Below are 22,912 nucleotides of genomic sequence, written 5' to 3' on the forward strand. Positions count from 1 at the left end.
CTCCTTCACAGGCTACCAGAAATTGGTAACTCTTTGTGTAAGGCATGGATGTCACCCTGTGGCCTACCATTCATTAGCACTGCCTGGTATAATTGCTGACTTTCAAATTGCAATGGATGTGGATACTTGAAGATATTTCATAACTGGACACCCTATTACTCAATCTAACATAAATTCAGTTGCTTCTGTAGGTTGAGGTTTATCATCAAGCACACATAGCTGCTGGTGCAGGGCAGCACGGTGGCTGCAGGGCAGTCTCACGACGCCGAGGTCCCAGGTTCGATCCCGGCTCTGGGTCACTGTCCGTGTGGAGTTTGCACATTCTCCCCGTGTTTGCGTGGGTTTCGCCCCCACAACCCAAAGATGTGCAGGTAGGTGGATTGAACAAGCTAAATTGCCCCTAAATTGGAAAAAATGAATTGGGTACTCTTAAATTTATTTTTTAAAAATAAAAAAAATAACTGCTGGTGCCAATGCCTGACAGTCACATTGATTTGTAGTCGTACCCGCCAAGCGGTAAAACAATTAGCTGGGTGCATGAATCCCAGCACCAGTGTGGGATGGACTCTGTTTGGGAGGGTGATGGAATTGGCGTTTCCCGCATGGAAGAAGGAAGGGTTTCATGGTGAGCTAGAGTGAATCGCATGTTGGAGATTAGTTTAGAGCATACCGTTACAAAGGCTATGGACAACGTGCCTAACCTCTGCCAGTGTGTGGCACTTAATGACGAGGAAAGGAGTAAAATCATTGGCATGATGAATTAGAAAGATATCCTATCTAAACTCTATCCTATCTTCTATCTAACCTACTAGAACCTGCACATTGGAGCCCCAACATTCTACCCTTTATAATATAGAACATACAGTGCAGAAGGAAGCCATTCGGCCCATCGAGCCTGCACCGACTCACCTAAGCCCTCACTTCCACCCGGTCCCTAGATAATAGTTGGTCATATTCCTGCCCTCACCAGGAGGAGACCGAATTGAAGGACAAATGGCAGTGTGCCTTATATGGCTCTTGGAGGCAGCTTTCAAGGGCAGGTTTTCTGTTTGTTTCTTCAGGAAATTATAACTGGTAAAAGTGACAGAAGAAAATGTAAAATCGAGAAAATACTTTAAGAATACCAGATAACTCTGATGATCAAGGAAATCTCTTAATCATATCAATAATTAAAGCAAGGTCTTAAGCAAAATAATTCAGAAAACCGGGAGTACCACGATAACGGGATTCTGCATTATGATGAAGTATCCCTCTAACTTTTTAGAAATATACATGTGAGAAGTCAAAGAAGCTGTATTGAGTCATTCACTTTCTTAAATACATCTTCATATGTAGTTTCTTAACGGAGACTGTAAGCCATTCATAATCTCAAAGGGTGCATCATTCACAGATAATACATCTCATTATTTCTAAACATATTGTTATTCATTGTAGGTCCCTTTCACAGACCTTCTGGATGCTGCTAAATGTGTTGTCAAAAGTCTGTTTGTTCGAGAGAAGTATATGGCTCTGTCCTTGCAGAGCTTCTGTAAGACAACAAAGACATTTCTGGAACAGCTAGGAGACGGGCAGTGTCAAGCGAATCTGCATGATGAAACGCTGGAGGCCCCCATTTCGCCAGGTGAGACCAGACATAAAATTGTCAGCAGCAGGCAGTTATGTTGCAAACTTCAGATGGCAATTATTGTTAGCTATTAAATAAAAGAAAAGGCCCAATTGGCAGACTGGAAATTATTTTTGAAAATGTAAAAGGTTAATGAGCTTAATGTTGTATCAAATGTTAGTTTAAGCTATGTATTGTTTTTGGAAATGTTATCCGTTGGATCAAAAATTTGTGACATCACTTGATAGGCTGTGAAAGAACAAGGTTTAGAGCTGGAATTGCTGCCAGTAATACGCTTGGGTCATCACCAAGGTCATCATGGGATCCCCGGAGAATGATAAGTGAGGGAGGGATGGAGGTCACCTGCAAGAAGAGAGTGTGGGGGTTTGGAGGAAAGGACGAGGGTGGCGCTCATTTGGGCCTCCCCACTCACTCCTTGATCATAGATATCATAGAATTTACAGTGCAGAAGGAGGCCATTCGGCCCATCGAGCCTGCACCGACCCTTGGAAAGGGCACCCTACCCAAGCCCACACATGCACCCTACCCCCATAACCCAATAACCCCACCCAACGTTTTTGGACACGAAGAGTAATTTATTACGGCCAATCCACCTAACCTGCACATCTTTGGACTGTGGGAGGAAACCGAAGCACCCGGAGGAAACCCACGCAGACACGGGGAGAATGTGCAGACTCCGCACAGGCAGTCACCCAAGCCGGGAATCGAACCTGGGACCCTGGAGCTGTGAAGCAACTGTGCTAACCACTATTGTTTCACAGCTCAGGGTGAAATCCTGGTCCCTGGATCAGGGACTGAGTGCTTTTGTATGAGGGGAGCCCCCACCCCTCCATCCCCAACCTCTCTGTATGCTGCAAACAAGCCATGAAGTTTTGCTCATCATTTTCTCTGTATGGCCAGTGCGTGGTTGGTTGAATATGTGCAGCTGCAGAATGAGGCCCTTAAGTCATCATTAATATCCATTTTGGGGCCTCAATTGGCATCCAGGAAGGCAGCTCCCGAACCTTCCCACTCTGGACTTAATCAAAGACGAGCAATAGGGTCCCCTCCCACTCCCTCCTGTCTGGTCAAAAGCCTTTCCCCAATTCGGCCTGGGATTTCACTGTTGTGAGATTTACTGAAGATCGGATTATGTTTATGAAGAAGAACCCTTCTGTTTATTAGGGATTACACACTAGGATTTTCAATATAGCACTGCTACTTGCACCATTCATGCGTGTCAGAAACAGCTCCTAATGGCACCCTATTCAAGTGCAGTTACCTTAGTGATGGGATTCTGGATGCAACTACCAACAATTAGGAGCGGCATTGATAGATGGAGATTTCTTAAACATGTTGGTTGCTTCGCATTTTGGATTTACTGTTCGTTGTAGACATTGGGAAGCTCAAGCTGTAAATTGCATGGACATTACAGCTCCTTCATAAACACAACTACAGTTTCTACGATTCGCACACCGACAAAATCTCCCTCCCCTTAATGTTTCTGTTGCTGCACTGCCTCTGCACATCACTTGTGTGCTTAGGTTGTCCAGAATTGCCCTGAGTGCTGTATTTGTGTAACGTTCCAGTTAGAAACTGTTTTGAGACTTTAACAATTGATTTGTTTTCCAGATACATCTTTCCATTCACCATTTGCTGAGGAGCATCCATACGAAAATTGTGACCCAAATATAATGCCTGAGAATGTTGGGTTTGGTTGCAGAATGATTGATGGAGTCACCCATGTGTACTCGAAAACAAATATTATGGACAAGTAATCAAAACTGTTGTAATCTTAAAAGAACTCTTACAACCTTTGATTAGTTCCTTTACTATGAATAATCAGACGGGTTACCCGGGTATCCAGTGCTGAATGAGTAGAAATTTCCTCCAATTAAGTGTTGGAAAGACGGAAACCATTGCTCTCAGTTTCCATTCCAAACTCTGTTAGTTATTGACTCCATCCCTCTCACTAACAACTGTCTGAGATTAAGCAGTATATTCACAACTTTGGTGTTATGCTTAGTCCCAAAATGAGCTTCTGATTTCCTGTTTGCGCCATCTCTAACATTGTCCGTTTCCACCTACCTAACATTGCCCAAATTCACCCCATTCTCCTCTCCTCTGCTGCTGAAACCTCATTTATGCCTTCATTTTCTCTATACTCCATGTTTTCAACGCACCCCTGGTGTTCTCCCATATTCTCCCCTCTGTAAACTTGAGATCATCCAAATTTCTGTTGCCTTTGTCTTAACTCGCACCAAGACCCGCTCCCCTGTGCTCACTGACCAGCGTTGGCTGCTGGTCAAACAATGTCTTGATTTTAACATGTTTTCAAATCTCTACATGGTCCTGCCCCTCTATATCTCTAAAATCTCCTCCAACCCCACCACCTTCAGAGGTACCTGTGCACCTCTAGTTAGAACCTGTTGTGAATTCCCAAGTTTTAATTGCTGCACCATTGGCGGTCGGGCCATCAGTTGCCTAAGTGCCAAGCTGCGGAATATCTTCCCTGCACTTACTCGCCTCCCCTCCCTCCCTTAACACACTACTTGAAACCTACCTCTTTGACTAAGCTTTTGATCATCTGATCTGGTATCTCTTTATGTGGCTCAATGACATTCTTTATTCTCTAATGTTGCTCCGAAGCATCTTGGGGCATTTAATTATATTAAGAGCACCGTTGTTGTCATTTCAATCTTTGTAAATAATGAATGCCTAGGATAGTTTTCAGCTGCCTGGTCAGTGCTAATGTTTTCAGGTATTAATATGCCCTGAATGATATCTAGGGAGGTCTTGTGCTGCTAAGTCAGGAGCTCTGGGTTCAAGTCCCACTGCAGGGCTTGATGGCCAAGGAATAATGCAGCCAAACAGATTATCAACCTGCAAATCCTTCCAACACCAATGGCAGGTGGTAAGAGTGGCAGAGATTCCTGGTCAGCCATGTGATGAAAAGAATGTTGGAGCTTTAACCTAGCTCCAGACTGTACCATGCATGTAAAAGTGCCTGTTGCTCCAGCAACAGCGGACTGTAATACACCATCACCAGTGACATCCAAGACCAGAACTTTCATTGCCCATGTTTAGAAACAGAAATATTATATTTTGTAGAATCCTCACAGTGCAGGAGAGGCCAATCGGCCCATCGAGTCTACATCAACACTTTGAAAGACCACCCTACCTAGGCCCAATATCACGCCCTGTAACCCCACCCTAAGCAGCAATTTATCTTGGCCAATCCACCTAACCACATGTTTGGACTGGGGGAGAAAACCGGAGCACCCGGAGGAAACCCACACAGACACTGGGAGAACGTGCAGACCCTGCACAGGCAGTGATCCAAGCCGGGACCTGCAACTGTGCTAACCATTGTGCCGGCCCAAATCGCTCCAAGAAAGTGGAATGCTTTTCGAGTATTTTTTCATGTTTCATTGGATTGTGGCACTTACAAATGTTTAATTTGGAGTTTGCATCCCTTTTTATCATGATGTAGGGTAGTATCGTGGTAATGTTGCTGGACTGAAACAGTCTCATTTTGGAAAAATCCAATTGATACATTAAAATGGGAAAGACACTGAAGAGGAATATGTTATCTTATCGCTATTGAGTGGAGACCGTGTTATTGCTTAACCTCACAAGTGTAAAAGCTCCATTACTTATTTGGATTGCAGACCTGATATGTGACAATAAACAGGTGTGCAGCAGATGAAATGTTTTAAACACTTGCTGCCTTTTATATGTCTCAACAACCCTCAGCGACAAGGCACCAAGAATAGGAATTAAATGATGCATCGTATCATCCAAAACGGCATATCTCCTTCACTAAATTGGTATTCCAGTAGTCTGCTTTCCTATCTCTTGTGTTATAGCCAAGCAGAAAAAATAAGGCTGAAAAGAGGTCTTTCTCTCACCTGTGGTTCAGCTGAAATGGTAAACACTTGGAAATGAATGGCATAGAATCCACATTTTGCCATTTTATACTTGCATGCATATTACCCAGTTCCAGTGAAAGTATCAGTATAATAGTGGACTGGAGGATAATTTTGAATTTAGCCATAGTATACAATCTTCTCATTTTGGAGACTCCAAGATGGTTCCAAGTATGGCATATTTCAGTTGGATTCTTTAAAAGGACAGGTTTCCTCCTTCATTTGCATAACGTCGATCGTTTATTTAATCCCAAGATCAGATTGTTCACAGGGATCCTTTGTAACATCATGAAGCTAGTTCCTCTTACTGGTTGATAGTGGTATCACATCAATGGCGACCTTTAGCTCTGCCCTCCGTTATAGCATCATAGTGATAGGAGAATTACAGATCTAAGCACAAAGTGACAAATAGTATCTTTATTGGTCATAAAGAATAATCACCAGGCAGGAATGTTCCCTTCCAGTCGGGGAACACTTCAGCAGTCAAGGGCATTCAGCCTCTGATCTCCGCGTAAGCGTTCTCCAAGGCGGCCTTCAGGACGCGCGACAACGCAGAATCGCCGAGCAGAAGCTTATAGCCAAGTTCCACACACATGAGTGCGGCCTCAACCGGGACATGGGATTCATGTCGCATTACATTCATCCCCCACCAACTGGCCTGCGAAATCTTACCAACTGTCCTGGCTTGACACAATTCACACCTCTTTAACCTGGGGTTACCCCATCTCTGGATCTGTAAAGACTTAATTACCTGCTAATGTTCACATTCCAAGTATTGTCTGGCATCTTTGAATTTGTCTATATATATGTTTCTGGAGTATACCTCTTCATTCACCTGAGGAAGGAGCAGCGCTCCGAAAGCTAGTGACATCGAAACAAACCTGTTGGACTTTAACCTGGTGTTGTAAAACTTCTTACTGTGCTCACACCAGTCCAATGCCGGAATCTCCACATCATAAGAATAAGAACAAAGAAATGTACAGCACAGGAACAGGCCCTTTGGCCCTCCAAGCCTGCGCCGACCATGCTGCCTGTCTAAACTAAAATCTTCTACACTTCCGGGTCCGTATCCCTCTATTTCCATCCTATTCATGTATTTGTCATCTTGGTAGGATATCGTGGCGCAAGAGTCCTGCCATGTTGAGATCATCAAACCACAATGAGGGTTTGGTGAGTTTGCATGACAGCCATCCCCAGTAGCATTCCTGTTAAACCAGCTAGAGGGAATTGCATATTTATGTCCTAACTTGTAATAATTTGTATTTTTTTTAAAAAAATGAAAACGCCTGGAGTCTGATCTGAAATCTGTTTATTTAGGTCAACAGAACTGGACCTGCCTTGCCCAGATCTTCAAGAGTTCACTGCAGATATGAATGTTTTAATGGCGTTAATAATCAATGGACCAGTGTAAGTGCAAATGAATTTGAATGCTGTGGTATTAATTGATCTGAGTTTTTGACAACACCCGGTTGCCTCTCTTGACCACCACCACCTCTCTCTTTCTCTCTCTCTCTCTCGCTCTCCCCCCACACCGAGCTGTACGTCACCATTGTCTCTGTCGACCTGTGTTGCTTTGCTGACAACATTGTAAAAGGTGTGGTTGTTATAATTGTTTCTTTTAGGTACAATCAAGCGGCTTTACCCCTCCAGTACAAGTTACAATTTAAAAAAAAAAAAAAAAAAATTTTTATTAAGGTTTTCACAGAATATCAACAACAAAATGAAAAAGGAACCCAACAGGGTTAAATGCAAAACACAGTAAAACAACCCCCATGCCGCCTTCCTCCCTGTACATAAATAATAAATTAACACCCCGAATTAACTCAAAACAAACATAACAAATATATACACCCCCTCAGATCCCCCAGTGTAAATAAACAAAAATAAAATAAGATAGACCCCCCCCCCCCCCCCGAGTTGCTGCTGCTGCTGACCATTGTCTACCATTCTGCCAGAAAGTCTAAGAATGGTTGCCACTGCCTGAAGAACCCTTGTACCGACCCTCTTAAGGCGAATTTCATCCTCTCCAACTTAATAAACCCCGCCATATCGTTGATCCAGGATTCCACGCTTGGGGGCCTTGCATCCTTCCACTGAAGAAGCATCCTCCGCCGGGCTACCAGGGACGCAAAGACCAGAATACCGGCCTCTTTCGCCTCCTGCACTCCCGGCTCCTCTGCCACCCCAAATATTGCGAGCCTCCAGCCCTGCTTGACCCTGGAACCTACCACCCTCGACACTGTCCTCGCTACGCCCTTCCAAAATTCCTCCAGCGCTGGGCATGCCCAGGACATATGGGTGTGATTTGCTGGGCTCCCTGAACACCTAACACACCTGTCCTCACCCCCCCAAAGAACCGGCTTATCCTTGTCCCAGTCATGTGTGCCCTGTGCAGCACCTTAAACTGTATGAGGCTGAGCCTCGCGCATGAAGAGGAAGAATTCACCCTCCCTAGGGCATCTGCCCACTTCCCCTCTTCGATCTCCTCTCCCAACTCCTCCTCCCATTTACCTTTCAGATCCTCCACCGAGGCCTCCTCCTCCTCCTGCATCACCTGGTAAGTTTCCGAGATCCCCCCCCCTGCGAGAGCACCCTGTCCTGTACTGTGCATGGCAGCAGCCGTTGGAATTCCACCACTTGCCGCCTGGCAAACGCCCTTACCTGTAAGTATCTGAAGATGTTCCCCGGGGAAGCCCATACTTCTCCTCCAGCTCACCCAGGCTCGCAAACTTCCCGTCCACAAACAGGTCTCCCAGCCTTCGTATCCCTGCCCTGTGCCACCCCGAAAACCCACCATCTGTTCTCCCTGGGACAAACCTGTGGTTCCCCTGTATTGGGGTCCACACCGAGGCCCCAACTTCCCCCCCTGTGCCGCCTCCACTGCCCCCAGATTTTGAGGGCAGCCGCCACTACCGGGCTCGTGGTATACCTCCTTGGAGGGAGCGGCAGCGGCGCCGTTGCCAGCGCCCCCAGACTCGTACCCACATGCAGCCCCCTCCATCACCCACTTGCGCACCGTCGTCGCATTGGCGGCCCAGTAGTACCCACAGAGGTTGGGTAGCGCCAGCCCCCCCCCCTATCTCTACTCCGCTCCAGGAACACCCTTCTCACCCTCTGAGTCCCTCGCGCCCACACAAACCCCAATATGCTCCTGTTGACCCGCCTAAAAAAGGCCTTCGGGATAAACACGGGGAGGCACTGGAACAGGAACAAAAACCTTGGGAGCACCGTCATTTTAACTGACTGCACCCTACCTGCCAAGGACAGCAGCAACGCGTCCCACCTCTTGAACTCCTCCTCTATTTGCTCCACCAGCCTTGTGAAATTAAGCCTATGCAGGGCCCCCCCAGCTCCTGGCCACCTGGACCCCCAAATACCTGAAGCTCCTCTCCGCCCTTTTTAGTGGGAGCTCGCCAATCCCCCTCTCCTGGTCCCCTGGGTGAACCACAAACAACTCGCTCTTCCCCATGTTGAGCTTGTACCCCGAGAAATCCCCGAACTCCCTGAGGATCCTCATTACCTCCGGCATTCCCCCTACCGGGTCCGCCACATAGCAGCAAGTCGTCCGCATAGAGTGACACCCTATGCTCCTCCCCACCCCGCACCAACCCCCTCCAGTTCCTCGACTCCCTCAGTACCACAGCCAGGGGTTCAATCACCAGTGCGAAGAACAGGGGGGACCCCTGCCTCATCCCTCGGTGCAACCAAATGTACTCAAACCTCCTCTTGTTCGTGGCCACACTCGCCATCGGGACCTCCTACAACAGTCTAACCCACCTGACAAACCCCACCCCAAACCCAAACCTCTTCAGCACCTCCCACAAGTACCCCAACTCTACCCTATCGATGGCTTTCTCAGCGTCCATCGCTAGAACTATCTCCACCTCCCCCTCCCTCGCCGGCATCATGATAACGTTCAGAAGCCTCCGCACATTCGCGTTCAACTGCCTCCCCTTCACGAACCCCGTCTGGTCTTCGTGGATGACCTGCGGCACACAATCCTCAATCCTCGAGACTAAGACCTTCGCCAGCACCTTGGCATCTACATTTAGCAACAAAATCGGCCTGTAAGACCCACATTGCAGGGGATCCTTGTCCCGCTTCAGGATAAAGGAGATCAGTGCCCGGGACATCGTCGGGGGCAAAGCCCCCCCTCCCTTGCCTCATTGAAGGTCCTAACTAGCAACAGGCACAACAGGTCCATATATTTTTTGTAGAATTCGACCGGGAAACCGTCCGGCCCTGGTGCCTTCCCCACCTGCATGCTTCCTCTCCCTTTGGTCAGCTCCTCCAGCCCAATCGGGGCCACCAATCCCACCACCAGTCCCCTATCCCTTTGGTCAGCTCCTCCAGCCCAATCGGGGCCCCCAATCCTGCCACCAGTCCCTCCTCCACCTTCGGAAACCTCAGTTGGTCCAGAAAGCGGCCCATCCCTCCCTCCTCCAGTGGGGGCTCGGACCAATACAATTCCTCATAAAAGTCCCTGAAGACCCCATTTATGCCAACCCGCACCACACTCCCTCCCCTGTCCTTAACTCCCCGGATCTCCCTAGCTGCGTCCCGCTTCCGAAGCTGATGTGCCAGCATCCGGCTTGCCTTTTCCCCATACTCATAAATCGCCCCCTCGGCCTTCCTCCACTGCACCTCCGCCTTCCTGGTGGTCACCAGGTCGAATTCGGCCTGGAGGCTGCGCCTCTTCCTCAACAGTCCTTCCTCAGGCACCTCCGCATATCTCTTGTCTACCCTCACCATCTCCCCCACCAGCCTCTTCCTCTCCCTCTGCTCCCTCCTCTCCTTGTGGGCCCCAATGGAGATCAGCTCTCCCCTAACCACCGCCTTCAGCGCCTCCCATACTATCACCAGTCAGACCTCTCCGTTATCATTGGCCTCCAGGTATCTCTCTATGCTTCCTCGGACCCGCTCACTCACTCCCTCGTCCGCCAGCAGCCCCACCTCCATGTGCCACAACGGGCGCTGGTCCCTCTCCTCCCCCAGCTCTAAGTCCACCCAATGCGGGGCATGATCCGAAATGGCTATCGCCGAGTACTCGGTATCCTCTACTCTCGCTATCAGCGCCCTGCTCATAATTAAAATGTCAATCCGGGAATAAGCCTTAATAACATGCGAGAAGAATGAAAATTCCCTCGCCTCCGGCCTTGCAAATCTCCAAGGGTCCACCCCTCCCATCTGGTCCATAAACCCCCTCAGCACTCTCGCCGCCGCTGGCTTCCTACCCGTCCTAGACCTGGAGCGATCCAGTGCCGGATCCAACACCGTGTTAAAGTCTCCCCCCATTATCAGGCCCCCCATTTCCAAGTCTGGGATCCGACCCAACATGCGCCGCATAAAACCCGCATCGTCCCAGTTCGGGGCGTACACATTGACCAGCACCACCCTCTCCCCTTGCAGCTTACCATTTATCATTACGTACCTACCGCCATTGTCTGCCACAATGCTCGACGCCTCGAACGACACCTTCTTTCCCACCAAGATCGCCACCCCTCGATTTTTGGCATCCAGCCCCGAATGAAACACCTGATCTACCCACCCCTTCCTCAATCTTACCTGGTCTGCCACCTTCAGGTGTGTCTCCTGGAGCATGACCACATCCGCCTTCAGGTGCGCAAACACCCGGGCCCGCTTGACCGGCCCGTTCAGTCCCCTTACGTTCCAGGTTATCAGCCGGATCAGGGGGCTACCCGCCCCCCTCCCCCGCCGACTAGCCATAACCCCTCCTCGGCCAGCCACGTGCCCGCACCCCACGCCCGGCCCATTCCCCACGGCGACAGGCCCCGTCTCGACACTCTCTTTTACAGGCCCAGTCCCCTCACCCCCGACTCGGGCCTCCCCCTCCCCCGCGGGGCTCCATCCCCCCTGCCGCCCATCCACCCCTGTTCCATTTCCTTACCCCCCTCCAAGAGCCCCCCCGACAGACCCAACCAAAAAAGTGCCCAACCCGCCCTAACCACCCTCACCGAACCAAAAAGAAACAAGAGCAAAGGACCCCCCCCCTCAAAATGTAGCATATCAACCGCAATCCCCAAACGCCCTTCCCGACTGACAATTTGTGTCCAACTTCTCGGCCTTAACAAAGGCCCACGCCTCCTCCGGAGACTCAAAATAATGGTGCCGGTCCTTGTAGGTGACCCACAGTCGCGCCGGCTGCAACATGCCGAACTTCACCCCCTTCCTGTGCAGCACCGCTTTCGCTCGATTGTATCCAGCCCTGGTATATTCGAACCTCCACGTTCTCCCACCTGCTGCTCCTCTCCTTCTTGGCCCACCTGAGCACGCACTCCCGATAAGCGAACCGATGAAACTACACCAGCACCGCCCGCGGAGGCTCTTCAGACTTGGGCCTCCTCGCCAGCACTCTATGGGTCCCTTCCAGCTCCAGGGGCCCCTGGAAGGACCCCGCTCCCTTCAGCGAGTTCAACATGGTGACCACAAAGGCCCCCACGTCCGGCCCCTCCGAGAGGCCCAGAATCCGCAGATTCTTCCGCCTCGACCGATTCTCCATCTCCTCGAACCGCTCCTGCCATTTCTTGTGGAGCGCCTCGTGCGCCTCCACCTTTATCGCTAGGCCCAAGATCTCATCCACATTATCTGAGATCTTTTGTCGGACCTCATGGATCGCCACCCTCTGGGTCTCCAGCAGCTTAATAGAGGCCTTCATCGGCTCCAGCAGGTCCGTTTTGAGCTCCCTGAAGCAGCGCTGGATAACCTCCTGCTGCTCCTGCGCCCACTGCATCCACGCTGCCTGGTCCCCGCCCGCCGCCATCTTGCTCTTCTTCCCTCGCACCTTCTTCGGGTCCACCACCACTTTTTTAGTCGCCCCGCTCCTGGTAAAAGCCATATACTGTCGGGGAACTATTGTAATCTCCTTCCCACACCGGGAAACGTCGGAAAAATGCCGTTGGGGGCCCTGAAAAGAGCCCAAAAGTCAATTTTTTGCGGGAGCCGCCAAATGTGCGACTTAGCTCCACATAGCCACAACTGGAAATCTACAATTTTATTTTAATGAAAAGCTTACAATCAAAACCAAATATTTCAAATACCTTACTTTAATAGAACTGATTTTGTTCTTGTAGATTATGTGAGTAGATGAGCAGTTAGCAGAACTATTTTCCTTTTTGTCCCAACAGGAAATCCTTCTGCTATCGACGGCTGCAGTATCTGTGTTCTAAGTTCCAGATGCATGTTTTACTGAACGAAATGAAGGAGCTGGTGGCTCAGAAGAAAGTACCACATCGAGACTTCTACAATATTCGCAAAGTAGGGAAACCGAGAACTTGCTTTTTACTTTCGCTCTTGTATATTTAATCTACTGTGTTCCAGTATTTCTTACTCCCCACTTGGTTTATTTTACCACCACTATAACAATTTATTTGGGAAATAAACTGGATGTGACATTGGTAGCTTCTCATGGCAATCAGGCTTTGCTCAATGCTTGTCGTGTGCTGCAAGCAGTTTACTGAAAACCCGCATCCAGGGTTATTTCTCTATGAGAGGTTTTTGTTACGATTAAAAATCTCTTCTAAACTATACTTATTGATGTTTGCAGCTTGCGGGGATGTTTGTAAGTGGTGCAGATATCATTGACACCAGTGTAGTTTAAATTAACGCGCTGTTGCTAGGAGTCCATCCAGCAAACAAGCGGTAAGAATAACATGAGTAAGCCATGGCTCAGTTGGTTGCATTCCCCCGCTAAATCACAATCTGCAATGAAGTCACTGTGAAAATCCCCCAGTCGCCACAATTCCGGTGCCTGTTCGGGTACAGGAAGGGAGAATTCAGAATGCCCAATTCACCTAACAGCACGTCTTTCGGGACTTGTGGGAGGAAACCGGAGCACCCGGAGGAAACCCACGCAGACACGGGGAGAATGTGCAGACTCCGCACAGACAGTGACCCAAGCTGGGAATCGAACCCTGGTGCTGTGGAGCAACAGTGCTAACCACTGTGCTACCCTATTTACTACATTATGACAGCGACTACACTTCGATAAGTACTTCCAGATAGTTGTGAAAATCAGTGGGCTAGACAGCTGGTTTGTGATGCAGAACAAGGCCAGCAGCACGGGTTCAATTCCCGTACCAGCTGAAAATTCTGAATTCCTCTGTGTACCCGAACAGGCGTCGGAATGTGGCGACTAGGGGCTTTTCACAGTAACTTCATTGCAGTGTTATTGTAAGCCTTCTTGTGACAATAAAGATTATTTATTTATTTATTTAAAAGCAGGATATAAATGCAAGCCTTTCTTTTATTACTGTGAATGAGTTGAACAATATTGGGCTTCATACTACCTTACCTTTATTCAATGCAATTTTATTTCCATTTTCTAAAGTTGATTTCCATGGCTAGTTTCCATATTGCTATATGACTTCATAATTGGAACAAATTACTATAAGTAACTTTTTATTGCTAAAGGTGAGTGAATTATCAGAAGTTGATTATTAAGAGAAATAACTGAATTTAACAGAAACAAACTCGTTCATCTAAGCACCACTTGATAAGCATGAACTCCATGCTGATGGGGAAGAATACTCAACAGTTAAATGCACCATCACTAAGCTAACCCTATCCAACTCAAAACATGTTCTGTGCAGCACTGTATAAGCGGTGTGGAAATCGGGACAATATGTAGCACAGTGTTCAAATATATATTGTAGGATGCAAGAAAGTTTGCTCTGGGAAATGGAACACATTATATTTCAGGCATCGAATCGGAGCATAAATCACTCTTAGATCAAGTATAATCTGGCTAATGCAAAAATTGAGAAGCAACTGAGGTTTTATTATTCTGAAATGTTGGAATGTTCCTCCTGTAGGCGGAGTAGTGCTCAGCACTGCTACATCACCGCGTCAGAGACCCAGGTTTGATTCCGACCGTGGGTCAGTGTCTTGTGTGGAGTTGGTGCATTCTCCCCGTGGCTGCATGGGTTTCCTCCGGGAGCTCCGGTTTCCTCCCACAGTCCTATGATGTGGATTGATCATGCTAAATTTCCCCTAGAGTGTCCAAAGATAAGGTGGCGTTGTGGGGATATGGTAGGCTGGTGGGCCCAGGTAGAGTGTTCTTTCAGAGGGTCAGTGCAGACTCAATGGGCCTCCTTCTGTACTTTTGAAAATAAACTTAGGGGTGCCTAATTCCTTTTTTTCCAATTAAGCGTCAATTTAGCGCGGCCAATACACCTACCTTGCACATGTTTGGGTTGTGGGGGTGAGACCCTCGCAGGCACAGGGAGAATGTGCAAACTCCACACGGACAGTGACCCAGGGCCGGGATCGAACCCGGGTCCTCGGCGCCGTGAGGCAGCAGTGCTAACCACCGTGCCGCCCGGCCACCTTCTGTACTGTAGGGATTCTATGATTCCATCCCAAGAGCTCATAACTTAATTTGGTAATCTTTCAAAGATTCCGTTTCTTTCCTGCAATGTAGGAAAAACTGTTTTATTGCTTTTACATTCAGAGCTCAAGTACATCTACAAAGATTTAGGTCATCGATCAACTGACATAGTGCCTTCCTCCATGGTCAGAGGCACTTTGTGGACCAACAGTATCCCAAACTGGCAGTCTGTAGGATAAAAGATATGATAAAACCCAGTACCAACATTTAAAAACACTGGGGGGTGGATGTGATGGTGAAGGATAGAGAAATAAGTCTTTGATAAAATTAATTCACATGGGTGTCGCATTTATTGCCCTTAAATGATGGTGGCCTAACGTCTTGAATAGAACTGCAGGCTAGGCCATTTCAGTGGGCAGTTAAGAGTCAATCGCATTGCTGTGGTCTTGAGTCACATATTGGCCAGATTTGGTTAAAAACAACAGATTTCCTTCCTTAAAAGGAAATGACCAAATAGTACCTAATTAGTTATTACAATCCCGGACCAGGGGCGAAATTCTCCGGTATCGGCGCGATGTCCGCCGACTGGCGCCCAAAACGGCGAAAATCAGTCGGGCATCGCGCCGCCCCAAAGGTGCGGAATGCTCCGCATCTTTGGGGGCCGAGCCCCAACCTTAAGGGGCTAGGCCGGCGCCGGACGAATTTCCGACCCGCCAGCTGGCGGAAAAGGCCTTTGGTGCCCCGCCAGCTAACGCGGAAATGACATCTCCGGGCGGCGCATGCGCGGGAGCATTAGCGGCCGCTCACTGCATTCCCGCGGATGCGCAGTGGAGGGAGTCTCTTCTGCCTCCGCCATGGTGGAGACCGTGGCGGAGGCGGAAGGGAAAGAGTGCCCCCACAGCACAGGCCCGCCCGCGGATCGGTGGGCCCCGATCGCGGGCCAGGCCACCGTGGGGGCACCCCCCGGGGCCAGATCGCCCCGCGCCCCCCCCCCCCCCCAGGACCCCGGAGCCCGCCCGCGCCACCTTGTCCCGCCGGTAAGGTAGGTGGTTTAATCTACGGGACAGGCATTTTAGCGGCGGGACTTCGGCCCATTCGGGCCGGAGAATCGCGGGGGGGACGGGGGACCGCCAACCGGCGCGGCGCGATTCCCGCCCCCGCCGAATATCCGGTGCCGGAGAATTCGGCAACCGGCGGTGGCGGGATTCACGCCAGCCCCTGGCGATTCTCCGACCCAGCGGGGGATCGGAGAATCTCGCCCCAGATTCCCTAACAGTTGCTAGGATACCAGACCGAAACCCCCATAAAGGATACTTCGCTCCAGGAGTGATTCCGTGCACAATTAAGGATATGGTATATTAAAAAAACTTTCTTACTACTATAGTATCATTAACTTTAACTAGGGCAGCACGGTAGCACAGTGGATAGCACAGTTGCTTCACTGCTGCTTCACAGCTCCAGGGTCCCAGGTTTGATTCCCGTCTTGGGTCACTATCTGTGGGGAGTCAGTCTGCACATTCTCCCCATGTCTGCGTGGGTTTCCTCCGGGTGCTCCGGTTTCCTCCCACAGTCCAAAGATGTGCAGGTTAGGTGGATTGGCTATGAAAATTGTCCTTAGTGTTAAAAATGTAATGTGGGGTTGCTGGGTTTCGGGGATAGGTGGAAGTGTGAGATTGGGTGGGGTGCACAGTTTTGATGGGCCAAATGGCCTCCTTATGCACTGTAAATTCTATGAAACTTTAACATCATAAAGAAAATAGTTTACAATTGCCAGTTGAACAGTGCTTAACAATGAAACGCTAAATCCTAACTACTATCATTTATCTCCACTCAAGCAAAACCCCACCTCGGGTCAAAATCCACTTTTAAATACAGTTAGTCAACTCAAGAAAACTTATTGGAGCTGTCTGGGTACTGTTTTGAGAAAGAGATATCCTTCAGGAACCAGCTTGCAGATTCTTGCCTGCCTCCAACTGTTTAACCTGCCAGCTTTTGAGAAACTGCTCTTGTCCCGTTCGCAGGCAAATCTTTAACTCACTGTCTTGAGAGAAACTGCTCTTGGTTCACATCCCAATCTAAAACTGAAATTTGATATTGAAAACTCAACACCTGACTGCTTCAGCCCCTGGCTCCTCCCATTAACTACATCATCTTACTAAGCTAAACATAATGTCTCTAATTATCTACTCCCTAGGGAGCCCTCATTATGTAAACAAAATTCCTTGAGCCCAGCTTTTAAAATGCTTTAATTGCACCCCTATCTTTAAAAAGCCTGCTGTCTTTCAAACCAGAATTTTTAAAAACATGACTGCAGCAGTCACACACGCACTAACCCGGGCTTTTAACCCTTACTGCACCACTACATACAATACAATGTATCTGAAATTCCTACATTCATCACATAGCGTTCTGTTTATATTGGAAGCCCACACTCGTTGAGAATTGAAGCTCTGTCTTTATCTCTTTCATATAGGTTGCTTAAAAATTTTTTTTTCTTCTTTACTCTTTCTTGAGATGTTGCCCATCTACAATCGCCCAGAGAGCAGATTGCTGTTGGTCTAGAATCACATGTAGGCCAGACCAGGTTAAGGACAGCAGATTTTCTTCCCTAAAGGGCATTAGTGAACCCGATGGGTTTTTACAAAATCCATGGTAGTTTCAATTGGCATTCAATTCCAGATTTATTACCGGTAATTAAATTTAAATTTGACCAGCTACCATGGTGGAACCCATGTCCACTGAGCGTTAGCCTGGACCCCTGCTACTACCACTACGCCAACATAGTGAGCTGACATAAACTTTGATTCCTTCTGTGTGCACTGGATTTAAACCCGGGGGTAACGATACTTGGGTTAGGATAGGGCTAGTCTGCGGTGCCATCCAAATATTTTGAAGTAGCTGTTAATTGCCGCCTTTCCCTCCCCCACCACCCAATGTTTTATTTTTTTATTTTTGATGCACACTTTTATAATTTTGGCAATGTTGGTCAGCAAAATGCCTCTGTTCATGGAGAGAGGCAGAATGCCAGCTGGACGATGACTGGAGCTTGAGAGATGCATCAGAGTTCTAAATATAGGAGCACTAAAACTGTTGTTCCTACATAATTGGAAAAACCCTAATATCTGCCGTGCACCAATTTAAGACTAATGAGACCTTGGGTATGGGGAACACAACATTTCAGAGCAATGAAAATTACGTTTTAAATTTCTCATGTCCAAGCCATTTTAATTAGAAATTTCTGCAGATCGCAAAAATGAGTATAGGATTGAAACATAGTCTCCTTATGCCTCTGTTTTCCTTGTACCTGATCCAGTATTTCAATGCAGCCGTCAATCTCAAAGTATATCCAGTTCATTTCAGGAGACTAACTGCATGGTTTCTGATGTGCATTATAAAATCTGTGCAGAACAGAGGGGGAGAATATCTTCAAAATTGAGTTTGTCAACGTATGAATTGCTTTCTTTTTATTAAATCTGATTTGTTTAATTTAATTTGAACATCTTTATAGAAAAGTGTGGACGGTAGCAGTACATAAACAGGATCCACTTATTCCAAGATAACTAGTGGAAAAGAAGATCACGATATTCTCCACAGTGCCAGTAAATACATCAGCGTGTTTTATTCCAGCTACTGTAGTTAAATTTAGCATATGCTAGACTCCTGTTTACTCTGTCATTCAAATGCCTGCTCTAAGCGGCTAGATTTTAAAACAGTGCAATAGATGAGGGTTTCTCTTGGTTTATGTTTGTAACCTGTTCCCTTAACTAACAGGTTGATACCCACATTCACGCATCATCCTGCATGAACCAGAAACATCTGCTTCGTTTTATCAAGCGTTCAATGAAGAAGAACCCAGATGAAATTATTCGCACGGAAAACGGAAAAGGACAGACTCTGAAGGATGTCTTTGAGAGCATGAACCTCACAGCCTACGATCTCAGTGTGGACACGCTTGATGTGCATGCGGTATGCTCAGAATGTAGTTTGTAAGAGGCACCAAAACCCATCAGTCACAAGCAACCCACTGCTTCCCCCCAGTTTGTTCTCCCAATACTTGGACCATCAGACATAGGAGCAGAATTCGGCCACTTAGTCAACCGAGTCTGCTCCGCCATTCAATCATGGCTGATATTTTCTCATCCCCATTCTCCTGCCTTCTCCCCATAACCCCTGATCCCTTGAACTGAACAGTTGAACTGAGCATTTTCCGGGAGCATGATGCAGCTCTTGTGTCTGAACACAAGAAAAATAGTTTGGTTAGGGTTCTTTCTTATATCTTTCAATGCCATCAGTAGCACAAAGCCAAGGGCAGAGGTCCTTTCAAGATTATGGTTTTGCTCCAAAATACTTGGATTTACGCAATACTAAGTCTCATTTTAGGTCATAGTTATTAGAAAGACGGAGGTTGAGGGACGGCCTGAGGTCTACAAGATTGAGAGGCATGAATAGAGTGGATGGCAGGCACTCTTTCCCAGGGTGGGGGCGTCAGTCACTAGGAGGCATAGGTTTAAGGTCCCTGGGACAAAGTTTAGAGGAGATGTGCAAGGCAAGTTTTTTTTACACCGAGGGTGGTGAGTGCCTGGAACGTGCGCTGCCAGGGGAGATTGTGGAAGCAGATATATTAACGGCGTTCAAAAGGCATTTGGCCAAATACATGGATAGGATGGGTATAGAGGGATACGGCACTAGGAAGTACTGAGGGTTTTGGCCAAGAGTGGTATCATGACCAGTACAGGCTTGGAGGGCTGAAGGGCCTGTTCTATGCTGGATTGTTCTTTGTTTTTTATGTCCAGATCAGTCAGATTTTCCTTTTGTGTTTGAATTGGTAAAACCACTCGTACCATGGCTTGATAGGAATTTGCGTTCACCTTGTAATTCCCCATTTGAATTGAATGAAAGGGAGGAGGGAAAAACAAAAGAGCAACAAACAAAATCTTTTCCAGTTATTCTATTACAGAAAAATGAGTGACTCCTACTTTTAAAACACAAATGTCGAATTGTTGCAACTGTGCAAGTACTTTGTTTTCTTTGTTGTCTGCTTAAGCCTGTGCTAAGTACTTGGGGGCGTTGAAGTTGAACTGAGCATTTGTCTGAACACAAGAAAAATAATTGGGTTAGAATTCTTTCTTGTATCTTTCAATTGCCATCAGTAACACAAAAGGCCACGGGCAGAGGTCCTTTCTCAGATTATGGTTTTGCCCCAAAATAAATAATTTTACTATAAACAAAGGATTATTGTTTTTGGAGAGCGTTTGTCATGTTTTTCCCCAAAGGTAGTGACGTTTGCTGGTGACTGGTTGCACAAACGCCCTGCAGTACCGTTCCAAGTGGATAAATGACACCCAACATCTGGAAGTAATGGACAGGGTAGGGCCAGCTGTTCCACACAAGATGCCTAAAACATCATGACTAGACACTTGCTTTGGCAAAGCCTTCTTTCTGCCATCATGTAATCTCTTGGGGACTTTCTAGCTGATGCATTCTCTGTCTCAGGCAAAAACTGGGACAGCTCCCTCTCTGGGACATCTATTCCCATCTATTCTGTTTCTATATTTGTATTGTTTGAATGCACATCCTTGGTACTCCCCAACCTGTCAAACTGAAATAGCTTTATCATAGGCATACAATGCAATCTTTTCTTTATCTCGCACTCCCCCATCAGATACTCTCTTACGTTGGTGATGCTGTAAAGTCTATAGACCCAGCTCTTTATGCCTGTCTGAATAATTAAGGCTCTTTAAGCTGGGAATCTCTCTTGTATCTCTCCTCTTAACCTTTTCCAAGGTCACCATATCAGCCACCATCTGAAGGAACTAGAATTGGGCAGAGTTCTCCAATTGCTCATATAATAACATATGGTGCGTGATCTACTGGTCACTTTGCGCCGAGCGGGCAATGACTCAGCCGGTAGTTCCCGGGAGAGGCCTCACACGGGCTTCCTGACGGCCAGTATCCCTTGTGGGATCTAACCAGATCCCACCACGCAGTCAGAATCCCACCTACAATGGGCGGGACCAAGCCACGCATGTCTAAGGATGCGTGATTACCTACGATCTACCGGGCTCCCAGAGGAGCTTCGAGCTGGGTGCTGTTCAGTAATGGTCCCACGCAAACATGGACAAGGCGGAACAGCACCCGGGGTGGGAAGGGGGTGATCTCTCGGGCCATCGAGGCCCCTGGGTGGTCACGGATAGGGCAAGGTGGCCCCTTGGCTCTCCCCAGAACTCAGGCAATGTGGCACTGCCTGGACTGGCACCTTGCCACCATTGAACTGCTGAGGTGCCTGGGTGACATTGCAAAACCGGCAGGTGCACTGCCATGATGGCACTGCCGATGGTCAGCGCGTGAGGGGGCAATGCTCATGAGATGAGGGTGGAGGTGGGGTATGAAGGTGGAGGGTGTGGTAAGAAGGGTGGGGGGTGGGGTGTAGAGTGGGTATGAAGGGGCCTCAGAGAACAAAGAAAAGTACAGCACAGGAACAAGCCCTTCGGCCCTCCAAGCCTGCGCCGACCATGCTGCCCGTCTAAACTAAAGTCTTCTACACTTCCTGGGTCCGTATCCCTCAATTCCCATCCTATTCATGTATTTGTCAAGATGCCCCTTAAATGTCACTATCGTCCCTGCTTCCACCACCTCCTCCGGCAGCGAGTATTAAAAAAAACTTGCCTCGTACATCTCCTCTAAACCTTGCCTCTCGCACCTTAAACCTATGTCCCCTAGTAATTGACCCCTCTGCATTGGGAAAAAGCCTCTGACTATCCACTCTGTCTATGCCCCTCATAATTTTGTACACCTCTATCAGGTCGCCCCTCAACCTCCGTCGTTCCAGTGAGAACAAACCGAGTTTATTCAACCTCTCCTCATAGCTAATGCCCTCCATACTAGGCAACATCCTGGTAAATCTCTTCTGCACCCTCTCTAAAGCCTCCACATCCTTCTGGTAGTGTGGCGACCAGAATTGAACACTATACTCCAAGTGTGGCCTAACTAAGGTTCTATACAGCTGCAACATGACTTGCCAATTCTTATACTCAATGCCCCGGCCAATAAAGGCAAGCATGCCGTATGCCTTGTTGACTACCTTCTCCACCTGTGTTGCCCCTTTCAGTGACCTAAGGACCTGTACGCCTCGAAGGTTTGGAGCGGGGTGAAGGGTGGGGATCCTGGAAGTGAGGGTGGATGGAGGCTTGACAAAGGGGCCCTCAGCAACCCCATAGCAGGGTGTTATCACTTAGGGGGTGTGGGGCAATGCCCATGTGTGTGGGGGTGACATTACCCATGAGCGGGAGACCTACAAGCCCACTTAGAAATTGGGGCACCCTTTCAAAATGATGAGCCGGTCTGACCAGTGAGTCCAGCTCCCCAGTGACGAAAATAATTCAAGTGTGGGATAGCCCAGGGAGAAGTTCCCTCGAGCCCAGAAAAGTGACTGTGTGATGAAAATGAAATGAAAATCGCTTATGGTCACAAGTAGGCTTCAAATGAAGTTATTGTGAAAAGCCGATGGTCTCCACATTGCGGCGCCTGTTCGGGGATGCTGGTACGGGAATTGAACCACGCTGCTGGCCTGCCTGGTCTGCTTTAAAAGCCAGCGATTTAGCCCTGTGCTAAACCAGCTCATGATTAGATAGTGGTGGGCAGCTCGCCAACAGAACCGGGTAGACCCCCCCCCCCCCCAAGCAAAACCCCCCACAAATGACACTTAAAGAGGCCATGGTCTCCTTTGATTAGATAGTGAGCACATCACGACTAATACTACCTGAGGTTGACATTCAGACTTTGTGGCAGCGGTTTAATGGCTAGCTATCTAAATTGGAAACCTTGTCGGTGTTCTTTTTGAGCTCCTCTAACTCGAGGGTAATGCAACGCACGAGTATTCAACTTCCCCAGTTGAAATTAACTAACTTCTGACAGACCAGGGAGTGAACCCGGGATGCTCAGGTCTTTGGATCTTCATATTACCCATCTTTACCCACCAGTAAACTTTAATTCTTGTGAGCAGTTTAAAGTTAATTCCCCATCCAGATTGTAAAT

The 22,912-nt window shown here is 48.1% G+C and overlaps 1 protein-coding gene across 3 annotated transcripts in view; it reads left to right on the top strand.

Moving 5' to 3' along the window:
• The window catches only part of LOC140393712 (AMP deaminase 2-like), a 160,999-nt gene that overhangs the window by 99,957 nt on the left and 38,130 nt on the right, over window positions 1-22,912 (top strand). For all 3 annotated transcript variants that reach the window (XM_072480025.1, XM_072480023.1, XM_072480026.1), the window contains exons 6-10: window positions 1,435-1,621; window positions 3,236-3,377; window positions 6,850-6,939; window positions 12,678-12,807; window positions 18,650-18,844. In XM_072480025.1, coding sequence (XP_072336126.1) covers window positions 1,435-1,621; window positions 3,236-3,377; window positions 6,850-6,939; window positions 12,678-12,807; window positions 18,650-18,844 — 744 coding nt within the window. The remainder of the gene's footprint in view (window positions 1-1,434; window positions 1,622-3,235; window positions 3,378-6,849; window positions 6,940-12,677; window positions 12,808-18,649; window positions 18,845-22,912) is intronic.

The sequence above is a fragment of the Scyliorhinus torazame genome, chromosome 17, assembly GCF_047496885.1.
Source record: "Scyliorhinus torazame isolate Kashiwa2021f chromosome 17, sScyTor2.1, whole genome shotgun sequence".
NCBI classification, from domain to species: domain Eukaryota; kingdom Metazoa; phylum Chordata; class Chondrichthyes; order Carcharhiniformes; family Scyliorhinidae; genus Scyliorhinus; species Scyliorhinus torazame.